We start from the raw sequence: 24,254 nt of genomic DNA on the forward strand, positions 1-24,254 counted from the left end.
AAAGCCAGCAAGAGGGAGCTTAGCTCAGTAGGTTCTGTGTGTCTGTCAGTTTAGTGTTCAAAATCAGAATGGTGATCATTAGGGGAACATGACTTTTTGAGATAAGATTTTATTTTTGGGTAATGCATAAATATGTTTCTCGTTTTGTGTGATGAAATGTCTGACTTGAGACCAACAGGTTTAGAGAGTTTGTGATATTCCTTCCATGTCTCCTCCTGTCTCCCCACCTTTTCTAGTCTTATTTCTTGTCCTTGTGTGGTACAAACAACCCATCAGTGCACGGAAGGTGAGCACTGCGAAAAAAGCATGGAATGGTTTGGGTAGATGTCTGGGATCTGTGAAGAACGAGCCATTTTTTAGCATGTTTCTATGGATTGACAGCTGTCTGGCTCCCTCTCCTCTTTATTCTGCTTCTGAGTGTTCAGTAAATCAGTCTGCAGTATTGAAGGAGGAGACATCATTTTCTGTAAAGTGTGAAGAGGAAGGAGAAGTACTTAAAAGCTGCTGGAAAAAAACGAACCCGCTGTTCTCATACTGCAGATGCCACCTGCATCTGTCAGCAGTGGTTAAAGCAAGCAGACTTGGTCCTTGGATTTTCTAGTTTCATACCCCCTCCTCAAATATGAGCCAAGTCTCATGATGAGAGTCAGGAAACTGGTGTTTTGTCCTCCTTCAGGATTAAACATCCTTGAGCAAGGAGTGGAACAGGCCTCATTTTGCCATCATTACAGCAGTCATAATGTAGTTGACGTTTTGTTTCTTTTTTTTTTTTTTTTATGTAATTCCCTTGCTTAATTTTGCTGTTAGGATATTCTTTTGGAGTTGTGGTGAAGGTGCTTTATTTCTGTGCTGTCCCCCTTGGAATTGCTGTCAGACTCATGGTGTTTGGTCCAGATCACAAAACCAATAGGAGTCAGGAGGGGTTTGAGTGTATGGGGCAGGTGGAAGAGCTGAGGTCTCACAGGTAGCCAGTACAGGGAAAAGCAGGAGCTGCAGTATTTTTGAGGAGCTGAGAGTTGTTCTCATGTCCACTGGGGAGGAGAGATGCAGGGAGGCCTTCGCTCATATGGCTGTGCATGTGAATGCCCAAAGCTGTTGGCCCCAGCACGAGTGGACAGGAGGTGGGAGGAGGGTCTCCCTGCCTTCTTGCAAGTTATCTACAACACTTAAATGTAGAAGGAAAAAACAGGAGCAGATGCCTTTTCCCCTCTTTGTTGTTTTGATCCCTGTCTTGAAGAAATAAAGCTTTGGTCTGACTGCAGTGTCAAATGTTGTTGTGAAAATGTTTTTGTATGTACCCATCTTGACAGATCTGTTCAGTGTCCTGTGAGGTGAAGTATGTTGTTCTTGCTGCTACTGCGGAATAAAAAAATCATGATAAAGCTGCAGAAGTGATTCTGCTTTAGGACACAAATGAGGTTTGAACTATGGGACAACTGTGCTGGCAGGCATGTGGCTGAGTGCATGAATGTCTTCCTGTGTCTTCAACTCTCCTGTTTCTCTGTTTTTCAGACATACTTTTTTTGTTCTGTTCTTCCTCAATCAGGACCTGTCCCTTTGATTTTTCTGTAAAGTTACTGACTCACCTATGGGAACTCTAAAACAACCAATTCATCCCCTTCCTAGCTCTTGTAAGAATACTTTTGAAATAACTTTATGATTATCTGTGGGCAAACAGGATGTTTGCTAAATTCTGGATTTGCTTCAATACTGTGCATGCTACTAAAAAGGTCCTTTAGGCTTATTCTGCTATTTCCCATCTGACCTTACAGGAAAGTGCTTTTCTTCTGTTTTGGGCAGAAGGAAACAAATACAACCCTCCACTTTCCTCATTTGTGTCATGGAAGTGGTGTCCCCTGGCCCTGACATGTTGGGCTGCAGAGGCTGTATCTCACAGCTGATGCTGCAGCATGCACAGCAGCTCCTTGCTCCTTGTCTGCATCCTGAGGACATTTAGGAAGGAGGGTTGTGGGCTGCGTGGCTTGTCCTGGCAAGAGTGCTGCAGGCTGGGCTCCCCACCTTGGTCTGAGGGGCCAAATACACGGGGGTTTGCCTCTTCCGTGGCTTGTGTGTGGTCTGTTTGTTCTTGTACCATGTGGCCCAGTTGAAAGTTCAGGCTGGGAATTTAAGATCATGTATTAGAAATTACGTTTGCAGAGTATGTTAATTGAATAACGGTGTTTCCAAAGCTTGAAGTGATGGGGAAAACACCAAGCTTTCCAAACAAAACAAAAGGAAGTCCAGGGTCCTTTTTGGAAGTTTGCTAGGGTATTTTTAGTAAAGTGACACGACTGTGAAATGAAGGTCTTACATTTCAAAAGACCTCACAGAGAAAATTTTCACTCTATTTGTTGTCTTTAAATATCCAAAAAAAAAAATCCACCTGAAGCTAAATCTGTGTAGTCTTAAATAAGATCCTGGTGCACCTCCCAGATCCATGCAGTCCCTGAAGGTGTCATGGTGATCTTCAAGGTTCATCATTCTCCTTACACCCTTGTTCCCATGGGGAACAGGCCCCTAGGGCTTGTTGCCCACCCCAGCACTGAAACTTATCTCTTGCTGAACAGATGAAGTTGTGTAGTGCATGGGATTGCAGACACCTTCTAAATTTCTCTTTGTCTTTAGGCAAACATTGGCCATCAGAAGTCAGCCCAGCTAACCTGACTCAGCAGAATTATTATGCATATACTTAAAATAAATTCCATGTTTAGGTTTCTGCTGAGTCAGGGCCTCATACATGGATCCATAGCTGCTAGAAGCTGTTGTTGCTATCTTGAATCAGGAGAGAGTCAGCAGCTGTGGCTCTGCACGTAACCATTTGGCAAGGTTAACAAAGTGCATGATTCTTGAAGAAAAAAGGATCAAGTGACTAAATTAAAATATATCTAAATGTATGTATAAAATCCAGAGTGCACGTTTGGTCTATTTTCTGTATTTCAGCTTGGCTATTAATGAAAAAATAGACAGGTTTCCCTTCTGCATATAATAACATGACTGGTAGGTTTCATTTTCAGGTTCTTCATGTGACACTGGGTGAGCTTTGAGGAAAATGTTTAAATCCAAGTGGATATGTAAGAAGTTGTTGAATGTAACGCTCCCAATAATATAACACATGTTAATATGAAAACTGAGTTTTATCTGTCAGACATGTGTAGAAATTTCTGCAGAGTTCCATTAACATTCAGTACAACATTTCTTCTTGTGTCCCATCAATGTTGAGTAACCAAACTGACATTTTCTCCTTTTGAGTATGCAGCAGTTTTGGAAAGTGTTCTGTGATTCTAATGAAATTGAGATAATAGAACATGATTTTTATTTTACTGTAGAACATGATTATTAATTTACTGTAATACTGCCAAAAGTGCATTTTCTTCCTCCTCCTGGTTAGCAAAGATATGACCTCTTTGTGTTTTAGAGCCTTTTTAGCTATTTTTGTGTTATCCTCTGGTCTTTGTAATATTGTATTACTGCTCTCAAGGATGGTCATGCAAACCCCGTGACTCTAAATTAAAAAGCATAAAGCTCTTCAATGTAATTATAACTGAAGAATGTCTCAGTTCTTAAAGCAAGTGCTGACCTTCTCATTCAAGCACTTTGCACTCTTTCTGTACGTGGCACTTTCCCCATCTATAGTGGCAGGCTGGAGAGGGAGAATCCCTGGCCAGAGCCTTCCTCCCCCAGGAGGGAGCCTCATTCCTCTAAATTGATCAAGTGTGGCACAGTGACTGAAGTGAGAGCCAAAGCTCTGTTGAGTCAATAAGATACAGCTCAGAAGGAGGAAAGCTAATGAGCAAATTATCCTTATCTGTTGCAGGGAAAGAATCCTGTGTGGATGAGGCCATGATGCCTGCAGGGCTCTTTTGGTGCGTTTTGGGGTTTTTTTCCCTGCAAGTTTATAATGCAAGCTTTCCTTAATAAAAATGCAGTGAAGACATGTTGGTAACTTGGTGACTGAAGACATTTCTTCGATTCACTTTCATTCCTTGAGTTTTGAAGGCCTCTTGGTAGTTCCCCTCTTTTTGACAGCAAGCCAGTTTTATTACAAAACTTTATTACATAAATTTTTTTAATTAAAACACACGTATCATAGTTAATCTTTTTGATGTTCTTCCACATTGCATCAGCAATTAGCTTTTCATTTAATTAACAATCTATTAATGTAATTGCAGCAGAGGACATCAAAAAGTGCTGTGGTTACTCATACAGCACCCGCCTAGAGTTCTGCAGGTTTGAGTTCCCTCTTCCCTTCAAGGGAATGAGCTTTGTGCCACTTGACCAGGGTCTGGTTGTCTGTGTTGTGCACTTTTTCTGAAGCACGGGTTAACGTGTTCTCACTGAGGAGTCTAAACTGGTTTAAGTCTCTTAAAGTAAAACTGTATGGTTAATAACCAGGGGTTTAATTTGCGACAGCTCACCAGGATGCAAAACTAATGCGTTTGTCTTTATCAGCAACGGAAGAAGTCAAAATAGTCTAGTCCAAACTGCTCACTCTTGTCTTGGCGCTGATGATAATGTCTAAATTCTAGGAATGCTGGAATACCAGTTTGACTTTTTTTATTTTCCTTTCTGTGTCAATTTTGTGTCCTGCAATTTCTCACCATGCGCACCTGCCTGACAGCTGAGGCTCTGGGTAAGTCTCTGCCATGCTGTGACCCTGGTGGCTGGTTTATTGTAGCCCTTGCTGTGGCCTTTTTATGGTGTCTGGTCTCCACTAACTGCCTAGACTTTAATTTCTAATGGAACTAAAATATTGCCTAATCCTAATGAACAAACCATTTTTTGATTTATTTTCTTTTGGTATCTAATTGGAACACTATAAAAGAAGAAAAACAGTATTGTGGATAAACCTCTGGTTTATTTTAGAAAGGGATTAACGTGGACAGATAAGTCTTGTCACAGTTGGGAGAGAAGTTAAATGGAATAGACATGTCATCAAGGTGATGTTCAAATAATTGAGTATCTTATTGTTAATATGACTTTTAAAGTCTAGAGCCTGAAGTCCTTAATGTTGGTTTTTGCAACTTGTGATCCAAACTCCCTTTTTTTTGAAAATCGCATGCATCTTTCTTACCTGATAGATAAGAAAACACTGTATTTACTTCATGCTGGGGAAAGGGTTGGAATTCAGCATCACAGTTATCTCCTGTTGCCTCATCACATCTCAAATGTGTTTAAATTGGGGGGGTGCTGTTTCAGCTGTTTTGCAAGTTTAAAGTGGCTGCCTTGAGATCTCATTGTGAATGAAGCATGATGTTTCTGAATCTGAGCAAAGTACTCATACCTGCACTTGTAAGTGTAGTGATGTAGGTGTTGCCTTTGGGAGAAGCCTGGATTGATTAAATTGGGAAGCTCTCAAACGAGGCACCTCCGCTGGGCTCCTGGAGCTGGGCCTTGTTGAGCCCTGCTGCTTGTCCCCAGTTTTTGAAACCACATATTGTAGTTTTCCTGGTTTGTAATTCAGTCAAGAAATGTCATTTGGCAACTTGTAGCTTTTCTGTTAAGGCAAAACTTTGTACTTTCGAACATGAGCAGCTGACTCAGATCTCCAGTAGCCAACAGAAAGGCTCAGATTTGGTTTCTGAAGGAGTCAGAAGTTAAATCCCAGTTATGAGGTTTTTCACCTTTCCATAAATGGTGGCAGAATTCTTCTGTTCTCAGCACAAATCCATATCAGTTAATTTGTTAGCTTTACTATGCAGAGCTTAAAGGAGTTGTTCATCCTGGCAGCTGAAGCAGGTGTGCTCTTGTAAGGAAGGTGGTTTGGGAATGACTGACTCGGAGCCTGCTTTGGTTTGTACAAGTAGAGGTGTACTCAGCATTGTCTCATACAGTGTAAATTCTGCCACTGTCAAGTGTCCAGTATTGAATATTCAAGTTCTGTGCAGATGCTTAAAAAAGTCTTTATGTGAGAATATGGAAAATAGTAATTTCACCAATATTTGCTGCACTGCATTGTCAATAACAACAATAGCTTCACCAGTCTGAGTTGCACAGAGAGAATTTAAAAATTATTCTACTTTGGTGTTGCTGAGAGTTTTGCTAGTTTACATTGTCTTTTAAAATACAGGCATGAAATAGGGTTGAAAATTAGATTTGCCTTTTCCTTTTTCCCCTAATATTTTTCCTTTACTAAAGTTCTGTTTGAACAATAGTTATTTAAGGAATTGTATGAGGCTTTCAGCCAGGATTCACGCAAAACACTGTAAAATTAAAATGCAAATTCTATTGCATGTTGGTCCTTTAAAGCCCTTGCATGTCATGGTAATGATGTAAAGCACCTGCTCTGAGGGTAACATATTAATAAGCCTGTCCTTGAAGTAGCAGCAGATTCATGTTATTTTTGATGGGAAGCAGTTCAGCTCCCTGCACATGATTAGCTCTCACTTGCCTGTATCCAACAGCAGGTCACCAGGCTGTTGGAGCATGGGTGCTGTTGGAGAATTCAGTCCACAACTTCTGATCTTGCATTTCTGCTCCTTTCTACATCACCAGAGCTCCACTTTGAGAAAGGCTGGATTTGAATTCCTTTTCAGTGTTCAGATTGTTGACTTGTTCTGGGTGCAGCCAGACATGCTCTGCAGAACCATCCCTACATCCTGTTCATGTCTGGCTGGTTGCAGACCAGCGACCTGTGACTACAATGGATGCTTTTGACATCAGTCAGCTGTTGCTGATTGCTGTGGTGGGTCACTCAAACCTGCCTGCAGCTGGAGTAGGAGTGTCCTTCCAGGTGCACTTTTACAGCTGCTCCATGATAAGATTGTTCTGGAACTATCTTATATCATTGTAGTAGTTGTGTTGGTTTGGAAGTGTTTTGGAATATATAACCTAAAGGCCAGAGAATGTGGGCTGGAGGAAATAATCACTTGCTGATGTTCCTTATGAAAATGTGCCTTACGAGCACAGCAAAAATGCTGCAATCAGAAATACTGCCTTGGCCAATTAACCTTCTCCTTATGGTTCAAGGGGAAAAGAACTGCATTGCTCTCCCGTGGTCAATATTCCCTTCTGAGATAAGTAGCAGATTCAAATCAGTGGAGACCCAAGGTGGCTGAGGTGGAAAGGTGGTCAGCAGTTGGCCTTCACACCTTTGGTGTTCTCTGGGTGTAGCAGTGCTGTCGAGGGGGGTTATGCTCTGCTCTGCTTAGCAAAAGAAACTGACAGAGAGTTCTCATCCCTCAAATTCCTGAGGTGAGTGCAGCTGGTGATTCAGGGAGTGGGAAGAGCTATGCCTACTTTCAAACAATTTGCTAGATTGATGTCTGCATTGTGGAGCTTTCAAAGGATGTTGATAAAGCTTTCCTCCTCCTAAAAGATGAGTTATGAGAAGTCACCAGGAGAGAGCTGTATTCATCTGTAAACATCTGACTTCAGAGCCTCATCTAAATGATTCACCTGAGCTTGTTTCCTGCTCTGAATTATACCCAAGACAGCTTCTGTGTTTTCACAGACTACCCCAATGCCCCTGAGTATAAAAACGGGTCTGTGAAAATACTGGTGAGGAGGTGGTGTGTCTGTTACTGTACTGACTCACTGGAAGAAGTAAAATGGGAATTTTGTAGAGGTACAGAGGATGCTGGAGAGTGGTGCAGTTTTACACTTGCTTTGGCCAAAGGGTTAAAATAGCAGCCCTGAACCTTATCCTCATAACTTTGTTGAATTGAGTGGATTACACAGGTGCAAATGTGTTTTATTCTTGCCCCAGGTTTTGGCTGCTCTTGTTTCTCTGGTCCAAGATGTGGTGTTCTGAGGTCTACATAAAGTACCAAAACTCACTGTAATTGAACCCACTTTGTCAATGGAGTCCAGTTGCTTTTAAAGTGTGTGTTCTCTCACTGCATAGGCAAATGCATTTAACAAGGATTTATTGCATTATGTGCATGATCGTATGGTGGAGCAGCTGAATGTTTATAGCAGTTCTCCAGTGCTGAACTAATGAGTATGTGATTTAGTTTGCAGCTAATATAGTTTGCATTTGGTACATCCATGGTAGTGAGCCAGTATCTAGGCTTGAACAACAGGAGATTATTTTACCCACTGTAGTTCCAGGCAGCACTCAAAAAGGGGCTGAGCAATGATGCAAGTTTCTATCTCATAAAGTATTTGAAAGAAGAACTCCAGAGAAGTAAAATGTTTAACTACTGCATCTGATGTGGCAGAGTGTGGGGAGGGCCTGAAATGTACAGAATGGCCTTGAAGCAGGAAGGCCCAGTTTGTCTCCTGAGGGTGGCAGACAAAAAGGCACAAGACCTCAAGGCTCTCCTATAACTTGTTTCTGGTAGATGCTAATTTTGATGGAGGAGGCAGATGACTGGACCTTCAGAGTCTGTTATTCTTAAAATTATTTACTTCCAAACAGTTTTATGACCACATTAGAGCAGCCAGACTGATCTGCAGGATCAGACACTGCTGGAAGTTTGGTACCAGTGGCCTTGGCGGTGGCCGTGTCCATGTTGCACTGCATGTGATTCTTCCAGAATCCAGTGTAGAGCTCTGCATGTGGGTGTCAGTGCAGTTTTATCTCGACTGTGTCTAACTCTGTACAGAGGAGATTTGGGTATATCCAGCCTGTAATGCCACTAAGCCAGCGTGATTCTCTTTGCTTCCATCACTGCTCTCTTTTTCTGCGGCTCTTGGCTGTGCAGGGGAGGTGATGGCTTTGCCTTGCTCTGGAGTATTAAGGAAATACATGTGATAGTAAGGCAAAGGTTTTTCCTTTGTAACCCTGACATTGAGTCATCTGCATTGTGTACTACACACATCAAGAGACATTTTTCTTCCTCTTGCTCATAGCTTTAAATTCTCCATGCAGAAAGGTTATTGTCCAAAAAGATTGATTTTGGGTAGCTGCTTGTAACTCACCCACCATTTTTTCAGTGTTATCTTCCTGGTAGTTAAATTGCATGTGATGGGATTTCTGGGAGATTTGCAACAAATTTATACAACTGAGGTCCTTTAAAATATTTAGGGGCGTAAGCTGCATGAAAACATCTTGCAACTGCAACATTATTGGTTTTAGTATGTCTAAGCAGCAGCTCTTCATTCCTAGAGGAATATTTTTTTTGGCATGATGCAGTGTAAGCAGTCAATGCAGAATAAGGTTACTTAGCTGTCACAGAAAGTTTTGGTATTATGAGTTGACTGTAATTAGCACAGTGAAGCTTTTTAATTTCAAAACACTGAAATTTTATTATTTCCATTGACATATATTGGACATTTATATATATATATATTAATAACCTGTGTTGAGAGGTTTGGTTTAGTTGGACTCTGGAATGAAGAAAACTGTTTCAGCAGTTGGTTTGTGCAGAGTACTGGACTCAGTGGTCCAATGATCAGTAACATGTCCTTAATAGCATCTTGTATAGGAGATTGATTCATTCATTTAGTGGCTCCACAAAATTCTCATTAGGACCTTGTTAAGCACAAATGCAAGAAGGAAGAGGAACACATCTGGGTGAGTGATTAATACTCTCCCAGTTAGTAAGATGTTGATTTTCAGCAAGGAGGATGTGAAGAGTTTCTACAGCTAATGCTTTGAGAAAGTCCTTACTTAAAATGCTGTCTTTGGCTTGTTGAAACCTTTTGAATTGAGCTGGATTTCTATTCTGTGTAAAAGGAGAAGTAATAAATGCTTTGAAATGCTTGATTTAATTGGGGGGGGAATCCTTACTAATTTGAATTAAGGGAAAATGCTGGTTAAGATTTGAATTGCAGAAGCACAATCCAGCAGCAGTGCTGGCTGAAAATAATGTCATCTTCTGTGGAGAGGCACAGTTTTGACAAAATGTACTCTTGATTGTTTCCTGCATACAGGACGGGGTGACATTCAGCCCCAGCTGGATAGTGCTTTACAAGATGTCAATGATAAGTACCTGCTGCTTGAAGAAACCGAGAAGCAAGCTGTCAGAAAGGCTCTGATCGAGGAGCGTGGTCGATTCTGTGCTTTCATCTCGATGCTGCGCCCTGTGATCGTAAGAGCTCTTCGTTTTCAGTCAGTACAATTCACAGATTAGATAAGTGGCCAAAAGCCTCTGAAGAGAGCATCTCATTGTGTCTTAGGAATGAGTTTCTAGAGCCAAAATTTAGCCTGTGTCTCTGTCTAGCAAGTGGTGAGAGTTGGGACCTTTCGTGTAGGCACTCGGAGTAATTCAGCAATGGGAAACACTGAATACCTTCAAGGTGACTGACGGGTAAACAATGGGCACAAAGACTGAAGTCAGTTAAAGTATTTGAAAGAAGAACTCCAGAGAAGTAAAATGTTTAACCACTGCATCTGATGTGGCAGAGTGTGGGGAGGGCCTGAAATGTACAGAATGGCCTTGAAGCAGGAAGGCCCAGTTTGTCTCCTGAGGGTGGCAGACAAAAAGGCACAAGACCTCAAGGCTCTCCTATAACTTGTTTCTGGTAGATGCTAATTTTGATGGAGGAGGCAGATGACTGGACCTTCAGAGTCTGTTATTCTTAAAATTATTTACTTCCAAACAGTTTTATGACCACATTAGAGCAGCCAGACTGATCTGCAGGATCAGACACTGCTGGAAGTTTGGTACCAGTGGCCTTGGCGGTGGCCGTGTCCATGTTGCACTGCATGTGATTCTTCCAGAATCCAGTGTAGAGCTCTGCATGTGGGTGTCAGTGCAGTTTTATCTCGACTGTGTCTAACTCTGTACAGAGGAGATTTGGGTATATCCAGCCTGTAATGCCACTAAGCCAGCGTGATTCTCTTTGCTTCCATCACTGCTCTCTTTTTCTGCGGCTCTTGGCTGTGCAGGGGAGGTGATGGCTTTGCCTTGCTCTGGAGTATTAAGGAAATACATGTGATAGTAAGGCAAAGGTTTTTCCTTTGTAACCCTGACATTGAGTCATCTGCATTGTGTACTACACACATCAAGAGACATTTTTCTTCCTCTTGCTCATAGCTTTAAATTCTCCATGCAGAAAGGTTATTGTCCAAAAAGATTGATTTTGGGTAGCTGCTTGTAACTCACCCACCATTTTTTCAGTGTTATCTTCCTGGTAGTTAAATTGCATGTGATGGGATTTCTGGGAGATTTGCAACAAATTTATACAACTGAGGTCCTTTAAAATATTTAGGGGCGTAAGCTGCATGAAAACATCTTGCAACTGCAACATTATTGGTTTTAGTATGTCTAAGCAGCAGCTCTTCATTCCTAGAGGAATATTTTTTTTGGCATGATGCAGTGTAAGCAGTCAATGCAGAATAAGGTTACTTAGCTGTCACAGAAAGTTTTGGTATTATGAGTTGACTGTAATTAGCACAGTGAAGCTTTTTAATTTCAAAACACTGAAATTTTATTATTTCCATTGACATATATTGGACATTTATATATATATATATTAATAACCTGTGTTGAGAGGTTTGGTTTAGTTGGACTCTGGAATGAAGAAAACTGTTTCAGCAGTTGGTTTGTGCAGAGTACTGGACTCAGTGGTCCAATGATCAGTAACATGTCCTTAATAGCATCTTGTATAGGAGATTGATTCATTCATTTAGTGGCTCCACAAAATTCTCATTAGGACCTTGTTAAGCACAAATGCAAGAAGGAAGAGGAACACATCTGGGTGAGTGATTAATACTCTCCCAGTTAGTAAGATGTTGATTTTCAGCAAGGAGGATGTGAAGAGTTTCTACAGCTAATGCTTTGAGAAAGTCCTTACTTAAAATGCTGTCTTTGGCTTGTTGAAACCTTTTGAATTGAGCTGGATTTCTATTCTGTGTAAAAGGAGAAGTAATAAATGCTTTGAAATGCTTGATTTAATTGGGGGGGGAATCCTTACTAATTTGAATTAAGGGAAAATGCTGGTTAAGATTTGAATTGCAGAAGCACAATCCAGCAGCAGTGCTGGCTGAAAATAATGTCATCTTCTGTGGAGAGGCACAGTTTTGACAAAATGTACTCTTGATTGTTTCCTGCATACAGGACGGGGTGACATTCAGCCCCAGCTGGATAGTGCTTTACAAGATGTCAATGATAAGTACCTGCTGCTTGAAGAAACCGAGAAGCAAGCTGTCAGAAAGGCTCTGATCGAGGAGCGTGGTCGATTCTGTGCTTTCATCTCGATGCTGCGCCCTGTGATCGTAAGAGCTCTTCGTTTTCAGTCAGTACAATTCACAGATTAGATAAGTGGCCAAAAGCCTCTGAAGAGAGCATCTCATTGTGTCTTAGGAATGAGTTTCTAGAGCCAAAATTTAGCCTGTGTCTCTGTCTAGCAAGTGGTGAGAGTTGGGACCTTTCGTGTAGGCACTCGGAGTAATTCAGCAATGGGAAACACTGAATACCTTCAAGGTGACTGACGGGTAAACAATGGGCACAAAGACTGAAGTCAGTTTGTGTTCTCTATGCATTCCAGCCTGAGACATTGCAAATGCAGTTTTTTCCACTGTTTTTCTTCTAACATCACATTTTAATATAAATCCTTCTTACTCCTACTCCAGTGCTAGGACTGATAAATGTTTCAAGACCTCCCCTGTGTATATAATGACATTACCTGACAAATTGCAGGCTGCTTCCATGCAGTTTTCTGATAGCTCCTTTCCTTCTACATGACTGTTTTTCAGCTCGTTGGAAAGGTTTGAGTAAATTTTCATCATCTCAGGTTGTCTGAAGCCTGACAAGGAATTATTCGTGGCTCTGCACAAGCGAGGTGCATTTCTGAAGGGTCACCAGTGTACTGGGAAAATGTTCCCAGTGCTTGTTTACAAAGAGCATCAGTCTCAACAGAAAACCATAGTTAGAGAAGTAGGAAAGTCATGGCTGAGCAGGAGGAGGTGGATTCCAGACTCAGAGGACCTGGAAGAAATGGTAACTAAGGAATTACTGTGGTAGTTTACAGTGCAGAAATCATCATCTGAGTTAGCTGTCGATATAATTTGATCCAAAATCAATCTCTGTATTAATGCTCTGTACCTGTATAATTCCTTTAACTTTATCAAAAACTATGAATTTAACCCCTGTTTACACTCAAGCTTAAAATTGTTAGGGCACGTTAGTGAGTATACATAGAAGAGATACATATTTGTCAAGTGCAGCAAAACTGACACTTTTTCTGAAGATGTCACAAAAAGAAGGCTGAGACTTACTTATCTTGTTAATAAGAGAAAAAATTTCTGGGCCTCAGAATTTATAGCAATCTTAAAGTAGTTACAGAATCCTAAATTAATATTTCAAACTTTTGTAATTTCTTAATATGCAAAGAAAAAGCAGCTCCACTGGGCATCTCCCCAGTCATCAGCAAAATGAAAAAGGTCATACATTGTGTTACAGGTCTGATTTTTAAAACCAAGGCTCTGGTTAGCCTTGCTCATTTTTTCTTTTCAGGAAGAAGAAATATCAATGTTAGGAGAAATAACCCATTTACAAACCATATCAGATGACCTGAAAAGTCTCACCATGGATCCACACAAATTGCCATCCTCGAGTGAACAGGTTAGCTCTTGTTACCTGGCAAACATTTTATTTGTGGCTTGCACCACTTTTCCTTTTGTGTTGTGAGGAATATTGACTACTAGTGTTTAGTGGCTTAATGTGATGTTTTGTAGAAGCTTTACTGCAGCAAGGTCATTTTTAACATGAGCAATTTTTTAAAAACCATTTTGTTTTGAAAATTTGTGTTTAGGGGCTGAGTGCCCCTGAAATACTTGGTGAGACCAGAATGAAGTGGTAGCAGTAACACTCTGAAGGGTATGAGGATGCCTGATTTCTGCGGAGAGTGTATGAGAAATGAGTGTCATCTCCTTGTCCTACGTTTGAGCATCCCTGTCTTTTTGTAGTCACAAAATTGGTGGGGTTGTGTAGCTTGATGGAGTCTGACATATGAGCATTTTTCCATGCTGTCCTTAAAATGGATAGGAAAATGTGTGTCATTAAATGAATCCAAATAGGACATTTTTCTCCAACCCTGCTGTGTGAACTCAGCTTTTTTGTCATACTTTAATCACCTTGTCATTGACCTAGAAGTGCAAAGTGTTGTGGTTGAATACTAGATCTTCAATTAATTGTTTAAAATGTTACAGTACTTCAACTCAAAGGCTGTAATAATTTTTTAAGTCAAAACAAACAAAACAGACAAAAACCAGAAAAACTTCCTTAATGCAAAAAATAAATCTCCAATTTACTTTTTAAAGATTTTTTTCCATTCAAACCTGAACTTTCCCTCTGTGGTGGCAGAAGGCTTAGTATTGAATTATCGTAGTACCAGGAGGGCCAAGGATGAAACCGACTCTCCAGTGTGATACAGCGTAATTTTGCGAGAGAACTGAGATTGAGTCAATTGGCACTGATCGTTTGTAGCAAGGATGAATGTTGTATGACAAACAGATGCTTTCTATTAATAGAGGGAAAATATTTCCACATCCTTGATGCTATTGATTATCTTTCATCAGGTAATTTTAGATTTGAAAGGTTCTGATTACAGCTGGTCTTACCAGACTCCTCCATCCTCTCCCAGTACTACCATGTCCAGAAAATCTAGTGTTTGCAGGTAAGTCAATTGGTAATACCTGGTTTTTAACCTGTTTGGGGGCAAAGGGAGGCAGGTTCAGACTGTGATACGGATTTGTATACATTCTTAAATCTTAAATAACAAGTCTTACTGAAACAGTCCCTCATGGTCTTTATTCATTTAAGTGTGTGCTGGGAATATTAAAAAGGATGGGCATGACTGAACAACTTTTGAACTCAAAACAACTCGAAGATGCTTTTGATTCAGTTCTCTTGAATCCATTTTGGGTCAACGAGCAGACTGTACTGATCTAAACTCTGAGATTGTTCATTCATAATTTCCTTTTCTGTTTTTCATGTGATGGCTTTTTAGATTATTCTAAGTAGCTGTTACTAGTCAGTAAGTTAAACTGTTAGAAAGGGAAAACATCCTTGGCAATTGCCCTATCAGTCTGGTAGATGGAAATGCTTTTTTGATACAAGTTTTTTTGACTGTTTAATGCTGTCTAATGCTGTCCTGAAATATGTTGAAACACTGGATTCTGTCTGTGCTTTCTCTGTAAAAACTGTTTTCTCTCATAAAAACAGTTTATTAGCATGTTGCCCCCATATCCTGGTGTCTACATTTACTCTTTCCTTTTACTGAAAAGGAAGATGCCCTGTTGTGTATTCTGCTCAACACGTCTCTAGCTGCTCTCAAATGATTACCTTTCAGTTTGCTTTATGAATAATGTACTACAGGTTCCCTGTGTATGAGCAAAGTTACCTACAGCATGTCAGAGCAAGTGAACACAAGTTCCATGTACCTACTTGTCTCTGCATGCAGATATATATAAAAAAGTCAGAACTTTTATATATATATATATGTGAAAATGTGCATATTTAGAGCAATGAGCACAGGCTTAAAGATGCAATATCCTGAAGCTGTAAAAGAAAATGGCAAAAAATACCTCAAAAATTCATCATGTCTTCCTAATCAATTTAATCTTTTCGTATGGTAAAAACCTGTATGGCACAGACTGGTGTGTGTGGGTAAAATACAGCAGAGCTCCTCTTCCTCTGCTCCACGCTTCCTTGTGCATCTCCTTTGTATGTGCCATTTGTGTACAGGAGGTGCAGGCCTTACCCATGTATCCTTCAGAGCCATCCCTCAGGCCAGGCTCCTGCCAATGGAGCAGGAAGCTGCCTTCAGGTTGGTGCATCCTGCTAGTCCTGCTCAGCCACCCCGGCAGGAGATTCCAAAAGCTCCCACAGTGTGGCTGGCATGTCCTTACTGTCATGAATGGATTCTGAGGATTAAAAATCAATCTCTTTCTTTGAAAAATCACATTGGTTTTTTTTCATGGTTATTAATTTGGGGGTTTAATTCTATGGTTGTCCTATTAACTAAAGCTCCATACCCAGCAGCTTGGCTTCATTCTGTGTGCTGTCACATGTTTTTATCTGGTAGGAAGCCTTCAAGTGAGCAAAATGAGTCCCAGGTACTCTGAAGTGTGGGGGGTTGGTGATACTTTCAGAAGTCTCACACTTTGTCCTGCTGGCTGTCTCCAGCAGCATGTCTAGAGGCAGACTTTTAGATGCACTCCAGTGTCTTTGGTCCTCCTGCTAGAAATCACATTGGATATCTGGGCCAAATGTAAGTCAGGAACAGGAGAGAACCATCAGCAGACAGTTTTTGAGCAAGTGCTGTGCGAATCGTAGGGAGGGCATGTAGTGATTCCTTCATCCCTAGCCTGAGTTTGAAGTCTAAGTGATTAAGATTTGATCATTTGAGTGACACTGAAGATAAAATGCCATTTTCTCTCTGGTCGCCAGGGATACTGCAGCTGCTTATGGTTCTTTACTGATATATATGTGCATATATATATATTTTTTTAATTTGTCAACATTTTTCTTTTCTGGTTTATGCTGCCTGTTGCTAGAGACATGTGGAATGTTAATTGTACTGTATATGGGTCTCTCCCCACCCCTCCCTTGTGTCTTTTCCTCTCCCCTTTCCTTTCTCTGTTCCTTTTGTCTCTCACAGCAGTCTGAACAGCGTTAACAGTAGTGATTCCCGGTCCAGTGGCTCGCACTCGCACTCACCTAGTTCACACTATCGCTATCGCAGCTCCAATCTGCCTCAGCAGGCACCCATGAGGCTGTCCAGTGTGTCCTCCCATGATTCTGGATTCATGTCCCAGGATGCTTTCCAGTCCAAATCGCCATCCCCCATGCCACCAGAAGCACCTAACCAGGTACGTGCAAGCATGAGAACAAAAACCTGAGTGTGAGCTGGACTCTGTAACTTGGCTCACCTTTCAGAAACAGGATCTGATGTGGTTTTGTGGTACCTTGGAGTCAGTTTAAACATTGAGGGTAAGGTTTGTCTCAGTGCATTTCATTTATCCAAAAGCTGGGCCTCTAGCAGGAGTGATTTACGCTGCTTTTGCAGTTAGCACTGAAGAAAGGGATGAGTCACTCTTGGATGATGTAGTTTTCTCTCTGGCCCTGGAGGGAGCCTCGATGCCTAACTTTTAGATAAATACAGGCAACAAAGGGCAAGAAGTCCCACCTTGTAGGAGGGAATAATATTCACTTTACCCACTGAGATTACCACTTAATATGCTGCACAGGTTGCAAGTGGTTAATATCTGGTGGCTCTTTGCTCTTTAATGGGGACATACTGATGTCAGAACAGCCTTTTGACAGCCATAGTACTGATACTGGTGGCTTTGGCGTCAGAGAGACTTAACTTCATTCCTCCCCTGCAGAGGATCTGGGATACTCTAAATGCTACCAGCATTATCATATGGAATTGGTTTTGCCATTTTTTATGACACCCATTTCTATGGATAGACTTGCATTTTGGACTCTCAGTTAAGCACCTTGCAGAAATAAGGTTTCTGCATGAAAATGAGAGGTGTTCTTAATTCTTTTTGGAACTCACAAGAAAGGAGTATTTGTATAGTAATATATGATAACATCCTGAAGCCAGTCAAACTAAGAGGATTTCACTACAAATATAAGCAAAACTTCTCCTGAGCATTTTTGGGTCTGCAGAAGGAAATTGCCACTCTATTTGTTCATTACATCGTTCCTCTAAAAACTCGCTGGCCATCTGCAGGCAGAGGTTTGCAATGCTCCATGGCCTGTATCTTCCAGCACCTGAATTCTCTTTGCTGCTTTTTTTTTTTTTTTAAGAAATCACACAGCGACTGTAATATTTTTAAACAAGGCTGAATTGCCTTCTCACATTATAAATCCCTTTGAAAATCTTAGCTGCAAACTGAAGTGAACCTAATGTCCTGGGTGTTACTCACTTTAATACACCCTGAGGTCACTGGAGAAGATTGTCTTTTACTTTTAAAATGTAGTTGCACTCCTTTTCACATGTTAGAGAGTAGGTAGTTCTGTAGGCATGGTTGGGGAGTGTTAATCCTCATAGTCAGCAAGTGTTAGTGGTTATCAAGTGTCACCTGCCCGTGTAAACTACCCTAGACCACCTTTGATAGCACACAGATCCTTGCCTTCTGCAGAACATTTAATAAGTAGTACCCTTAGAGAAATTTTTAAGGTATCATCCAAAACAACACTGGTTCATTTAGGCTTGGAACACATTCTCAAGGGAAGTTCAATGGTTTTTAAATACATTTACTTTACTCATTTTAATAGAAATGCTTTCTTTTCAAATGATACCTTTTCTGTCCCCAGTCTGGACACATCAGCTTTTTTTATAGATTACATCCTGAAGAACTTTGTGCACACTAATAAAATGAATGTTTTGTTTAGATTGGCTATGGCTAACCTAAGTGAAATGCAAAAAAGTAAATGAGCAATAATAAACTGGAATAGTAACAAGGTAAGGAAGTTGACTTTTAAGATAGATACATCAGTTACACGTGCTAGCATCATCTTTGGTTTTCATAATATTCACTGCATAAAAGGGCAGTAATCCACATGATGATGCTGTGTTTGCAGACAAGGATGTAACTTTGCAATTGCTCTTAGCATGAAAAAAACCAACACCTCTCTTTGCAAATTCCCTTGTTAAGCAGAGGAGAGAACTTAGGCTGGTATCAGGTGGCAGAACATCCTGAAAGTTGATGGGAGTCATGCTGATTTACACCAGCTAAGTTCATATGCTTTCACTTCATTTTAGAAGCTGTCCATAAGGTTGCAAACTGATCCCAGCATCACTTGAGCTATTCATGAGCTGTGGAAGGCTGCAGCAGTGTGACAAGTGTAGTGTGTTGGTATAACAAATGGGTATGTGCTCTGTATGTCTCTGGTTCTGTTTACCTTTATGCAGAGGAAAAGGTAACAGATCATTGCCTGGCCGCTTCATCTTTGCTTAAGTGTCTTGCTTTCTATGTTCAGCACTAAGTAAATTGTGTGTGTTGTGCTGACAGATAACTGTGACTGTGAGCTGACCAGCAGCTGTTCAGTAGGCAGCGTTACCCCGTGTTGTGTGTCTCTAACCAACTGACAGATCTCCCTGTGGGGCTGTGCTTGGAGCATCGGTGCTGGGTGGGGAGGAGGCTGCTGCTCTGTCTCAAACACTGATGTTGTTGTTTCTAGTAGTGACACTGAGGAGACAGAAAAGCAAGCTCTGGAACCAACAAAGGAAATTAAAAGCTGTATATCTTGTGCAGGTGGACACTTTGATGATGTTTCCTAGCTACATGCTGTGGCATATGCTGGATCAACAAAGCCCTTTTTGTTTAATAATGAATTCTAGAAAAAAAAAAGTAGAAGGGGGCTATGTAAAATTCCCATATTATAGGAATGTGAGTATATGAGCTATGTGAAGCTATTACATATATAAGCTCACCTACATTTTAGACAAGCGTTACTGAAAATTAAACTGAATTTCCTCAAAATCACGTATTGGGGGGTGGGGAGTTGGTGGGAATCTCAAACAAAGAGTAACTGGCGATTGAAACAAGATACAGACTATACCAGAGGAGAGATCTCTGACAAAATGAAGACTGCTTTCCAGCCTGTAGTTGTTAGTAAGAGTAGTAAGTCTTTACAAGTATCACACTTTGCATAGAAGATAGGAAAAAAAGCAGTTATAAAAACAGACTCTGCCCTTTCACTGGTGTGTGAGGATCACCTTTCTGCAGCATTGCTGGGAATAAAAGTGTTATCCTGTAGCATGTGGCTGTACCTGTGGGAAGGTCACTGTAAAAGGCTTTAATCATAATTAAAGAGGGACATTTGGGCTTAGCTGAACAGCTGGAAAAGCATCACAGGTCTCTTTCAGGAGTGGAGCAGTTTCTTTAAGTGCCAGATGTAAGGTCAGCCATGGCCAACATTGCCCTTGGCACGCAGTGACCTCATGCAAAGCCCTTCTGACAGACCTGCTGGGAGCACAGAGTGGCTTTTGGATGGATGCTGGATGTGACTGGTGCTGCTAAACCCACTCATGCCCTGTGTAGTAGACAAACTGAGGCCTGGGAGTATCTGTGATCAAATGATGTGATAGTAGTATAGTGATGTTTGATTCTGGGGATGATAGTAGTAGGATCCGCTGGATTTGAAGTGAACAGTTGGATTTTATAGGCTGCTTGTGACTTCATGGAGATGAAACCAAAGGGAGACAAAGAAGCAGGTGAAGATAAAAAAGTAGATGTGCTGTCAGACAGCAGAGAGATTAGTATTGTTAGAATGCTCTGGAAAGCACTTTCACTAAACAGTGAAGTAGGGGGAAACTGAGTGTGAAGTTGCTTCTGCATGTACAGGTTATAAAGCTGGAAAAATTTTGCTTTTGAGGAGATTCCATTGCTTGAAATAGCTGCAAGTTAGAATAGGGGAAATAAATTGTTACAGCTATTCTGTTTCCCATTTAAATTAAGAAATGCTTCCAGATCAGACCTTAAAAAAACCACTCCCAAAAACAAACAAATTAAAAAAAACCCCACCAAAAGCAAACAAACAGAACAAAAACCAAAATCAACTCCAAACTGAAATGCATCTGTAAGTTACCACCAGATATTAGTTTCTCCTAAAATTCCAAGTTGTTTCCCCACAGTTTGTCCCTGACTAGAAAGAAGGGTCAGTAGAGACAGATTCCTGGAAATGAGACAATTTGAGGAGGTGACCTTGAGTTACTACCCAGAGCTTTTTGAAAAGTAGCTGAGACCATCTTCCAGTGACTCTAGAGGGACATTGGACCATGCTCATCATTAGGATTTGGTCTCCCTGGAAACCCTTGTCCAGGAAGCTCTTTCTCCTATTTGAGAAAGGGAGAGGGTTAAGAAAGCAGTGCTATGTTTGAATGGAAAACATAGCAAACAAAAGATGCAAGTAATCCAAGATAACCATGGTCCTTTTATAGGTTAGTTGGACAGCAGATGGAAAATGTAATTGTACAGTCCAGTAGCCCAAAAAATCTTTTATATCCCTGCTGGAACTCATGCATACCACACCAAGTAGCAGGCCACTATCCAAGACCAAGCCATGGCTCATCTGAGAGACCAGACACCAAGCTGCACTTGTACAAATGTACATTTGGGGCACTGCTTGTCACTGCAAAGCACAGTTTTAGCTTTATAGTGTTAACTTTAAGCTTTTCGCAGAAGAGATGGTTTTAGAACAGAGCAGGACTGCCATTATTTCAGCTGTGGGAAAAAAATGGCTAAAGTGGAAGAACTGATTTTAAAAACTATTCAAACAAAATTTTTAAAAAGGAATCTACTAAAACAAGTTGAAAACATCTGCTTGTCAAATTTCTCTCACCATGGGGTGGGGAAATTGCAGAATTTGTAGAAATTACTCTGTAGAGCAGAAATTGCTCTGCTCTGTGTGTGTGGTCCCAGGAGAGGTTGTGCCAGGGAATGTGCATCTAGAACAAGCACTGCACAGTCTAAGGATTCTTTGTCCAAGCAGTAGCTGTGCAGTTTCTGTTTTCACTCCCTCATGTACTTTATGCTAAGAAGTGATGGGTGGTCTGTGCTTCCCACACCTGGGTCCAGCCATTCAGGACTGCCTCTCCAGTCTGATCCAAGCATCCTTTGACCTGCTGCCAGTCATGTTTTCCTTATGCTTTTCCTTCAGGAGTTCAGTTTCTTCTGCCTCCCTCTCCATTGTTTTCTCGCTGTTGGAATCCTTTTGTAGCAAGACCAGGGGTTCCCTTTCTCTGTGCTTTGCAAGTGTCTGAAGACAAGGAGAGCCTGTTTCTGTACCATGACCTCTTGCATTTCCTTCACCTTTCAGGATGTTTTCCCCATGACATCTTGGTTCCGCCTTTTTCTAGCTTTTCTTGCTGAAAATGGACACACTGAATTAATGGGAGAGTCCTTTTTGTCATCTTCTTTTGCTTTGGAGGAGTCACTTTATTGCAAAAATAAGTTCATCAATTCCAGTGTTTTTTTCCCCGTACACCAAGTAAATGGAACAATTCTTTGCATCTTTAGAATCTGCATTTTTGACCTTTTTTATCTATTTGCTACATGCATCTTGGTAATAAACCCCATCTGTGAGCTATTTCTACCATTACTTGACACAATCTTGTGAAATTTCTGTCTTGTAGACACAAATAGTGTATTAGATGCAAACTCCCAAGTTCTTAGTTGTCGCCCTTGGGGCATCTGTAGAAAACAAGGTAGCATGGGAGATGCCATGCTTGGAACTCAGACCCTTAACTGTCCGTCCTGCCATGTGCAGAGTATGCAGACCCAGGAGGGTCATTTGAGCCGTAAGTAGGAGGTTTCAGACAGCATTTTCTGTAATTACATTTTTCTCTCTTGGTTTTTTCCTGGCCAGACCATAACACTAGTGTGAGTATTCTCATGAGGCTTCTTTTGCTGAGGTACCTGGAATGTCAGGCAGAACTCTGGAATTTAGTGTAAAAGCTAGTTTTCTATAATGAATTTTTCTCTAGGGACAGAGGCAATAGTCTCATCTCCATTTAGTGCACCTTGCTTATGTCTGATGGCAGTCCTCTGCAGCTCATCTTTGTCAGTATTGTTATTTTTAGAGGCTTTTCTCCTGTAAAAGGACTTGGATAAATCAAGAATGTGACAAGTTCCTCTAGATATCAAGCCACTGCCTCATCAGGTACCCCACTTTCAGTGCTCTCCTTAACAGCCATGTGTCATTTGTTGCTGTTCCCTCTGTTCTTACCTTTACCTCAACTCTTACTGCACTTTGAATATAAGCCTTGTTAGGTGACATACTTGTACCCTAAACATGTTTGACAGGTCACCTGCAGATCTGATCTCATGTCAGCATAGGGTGGGATCAGTGTTATTTATATAAAATACTCTGTCACTCTACATGCTTTAAAAAATTTTAACAGCCTTTGAAAAATTTCACTTAAATCAGTTTATCAGTAAGCTCAAGATGCTGATACCATGTTGACTTCTCAGCTGCCCCAGTACTCTTCACCAAAATCCTTATGGTGACAGTGTTCTGTCCTGCGAGACCTACATCTCCTTTTACTCAGGCAGCTTGGCTGTACATTACCCATATGTAGCTCCTGGTGAGCAGTGAGACAATTTGTGGGTGTTAGGAGTATTTGCTTCTCTGCACTGCCTCATATCCAGCTGTCCTTCCATTGCAAACTCACCCCAGATTTTACCTAAGGTTAACTCGTGAAATTTTATTTCAGGTGAGATTTCCCTTCCTTTTCAACATGTTATTCCTTGAAATCTCTGTCTTTGCTACACAAACTTGATAAAAGAGCACATTCTCTCTGCTGTCATAAAACACCTTGGATAGACTTGTTTCACAGGTCCTTGGGTACTAAACGGTGAATTGGTCTTGCTACTATTGAATTTCTGACAGTGAACAGAGCTCAGTACTGCGCTGACAACTTGGCCAGTATTCTTGACCATTTCCAAGGTCTCGATGAGACCTGGATGCACATCCCTACAGAGTAGGATGCCACTTCCAAGGGGGAGATGTGGAAGAGCATTGTAGCTGGTAAAATGGTCCATGTGGTTATTCCACTTGGCCTTTGTGTAGTTGGATTAGATGCTGTTGTAGAGGTCTGGCAGCAGCAAAGGTACATAAAGGTGTGCACTGAAAATTGGAGAAGTTCCTAGATAGGAGCAAAATGTTTGATGTGTTCAGTGGACATTTTATGTCCTGCATTTTCCTTCACTCTCCATCGAAGCCCCTGGTATTTTCTGTCTCTGCTGCTAGGAGAAAGCAGGTGGCAAGCACATGTCACCACTTCTGCACTCAGCAGAGTGCATGTGCCTTCCTGCTGGCTGCTGGGTAGGAGGGTTTTAGTCAGAGTGCTTTTGGTGTATGCATCCTACCTGCAGAGGCACATGCATACAGGTCATGCACTTTGGAAACCTCCAGTTTTGGTAAGTATCACTTCTTTCTCTGTTCCATAATACTTGAACTCAGACGAGCTTTTCACAAGCACTTGGCAGATCAGAATATATGAGAACTTGTGAATATAAGTGACATTTGCTACTCCATGTTTTAAATCTAAAGTTTGTGTCTTTGACATACTGATGATCTGCTTTTCTGTATAAATCAGTTGTCTCAGTACATTGCATGTTTGGACCACAGGTGCCCTAAGCTCCCCCAGCTTCTCGCTCTGAGACAGCAGCAGAATTGAGACACTGAAATTGTAATGAGGAGTTGAGATCACTGCCTCAATTCCCTCATTCCTAAGTAGTGTGGCAAGTTCTCGCATTAAACAAATGGCTTATTTTTTTTCGTAGATTTCCTGAACATTAGCAATAGTTTTGAGCAGTTTCTAATTGATTTTTAAATCCTAACCCTTTGCTTTTCTCATCCTTCCCTCTCTCCTGTGTGTCTCTGTGTATGTGCTTTTTGTCTTTT

At 41.1% G+C, this 24,254-nt stretch overlaps 1 protein-coding gene across 13 annotated transcripts in view; it reads left to right on the forward strand.

Annotated features, from left to right (window-relative positions):
• Positions 1-24,254, forward strand: part of MTSS1 (MTSS1, I-BAR domain containing) — a 129,123-nt gene that overhangs the window by 96,631 nt on the left and 8,238 nt on the right. For 6 of the 13 annotated variants that reach the window (XM_017746056.1, XM_017746061.1, XM_017746062.1 and 3 more), the window contains 5 exons: positions 4,619-4,630; positions 9,817-9,974; positions 13,344-13,451; positions 14,408-14,505; positions 16,492-16,702. In XM_017746056.1, the coding sequence (XP_017601545.1) occupies positions 4,619-4,630; positions 9,817-9,974; positions 13,344-13,451; positions 14,408-14,505; positions 16,492-16,702 (587 nt within the window). The remainder of the gene's footprint in view (positions 1-4,618; positions 4,631-9,816; positions 9,975-13,343; positions 13,452-14,407; positions 14,506-16,491; positions 16,703-24,254) is intronic. The other 7 variants (XM_017746058.1, XM_008642607.2, XM_008642606.2 and 4 more) reach the window with 4 other exon arrangements.

The sequence above is a fragment of the Corvus brachyrhynchos genome, unplaced genomic scaffold (assembly GCF_000691975.1).
Source record: "Corvus brachyrhynchos isolate BGI_N302 unplaced genomic scaffold, ASM69197v1 scaffold28, whole genome shotgun sequence".
Classification (NCBI taxonomy): domain Eukaryota; kingdom Metazoa; phylum Chordata; class Aves; order Passeriformes; family Corvidae; genus Corvus; species Corvus brachyrhynchos.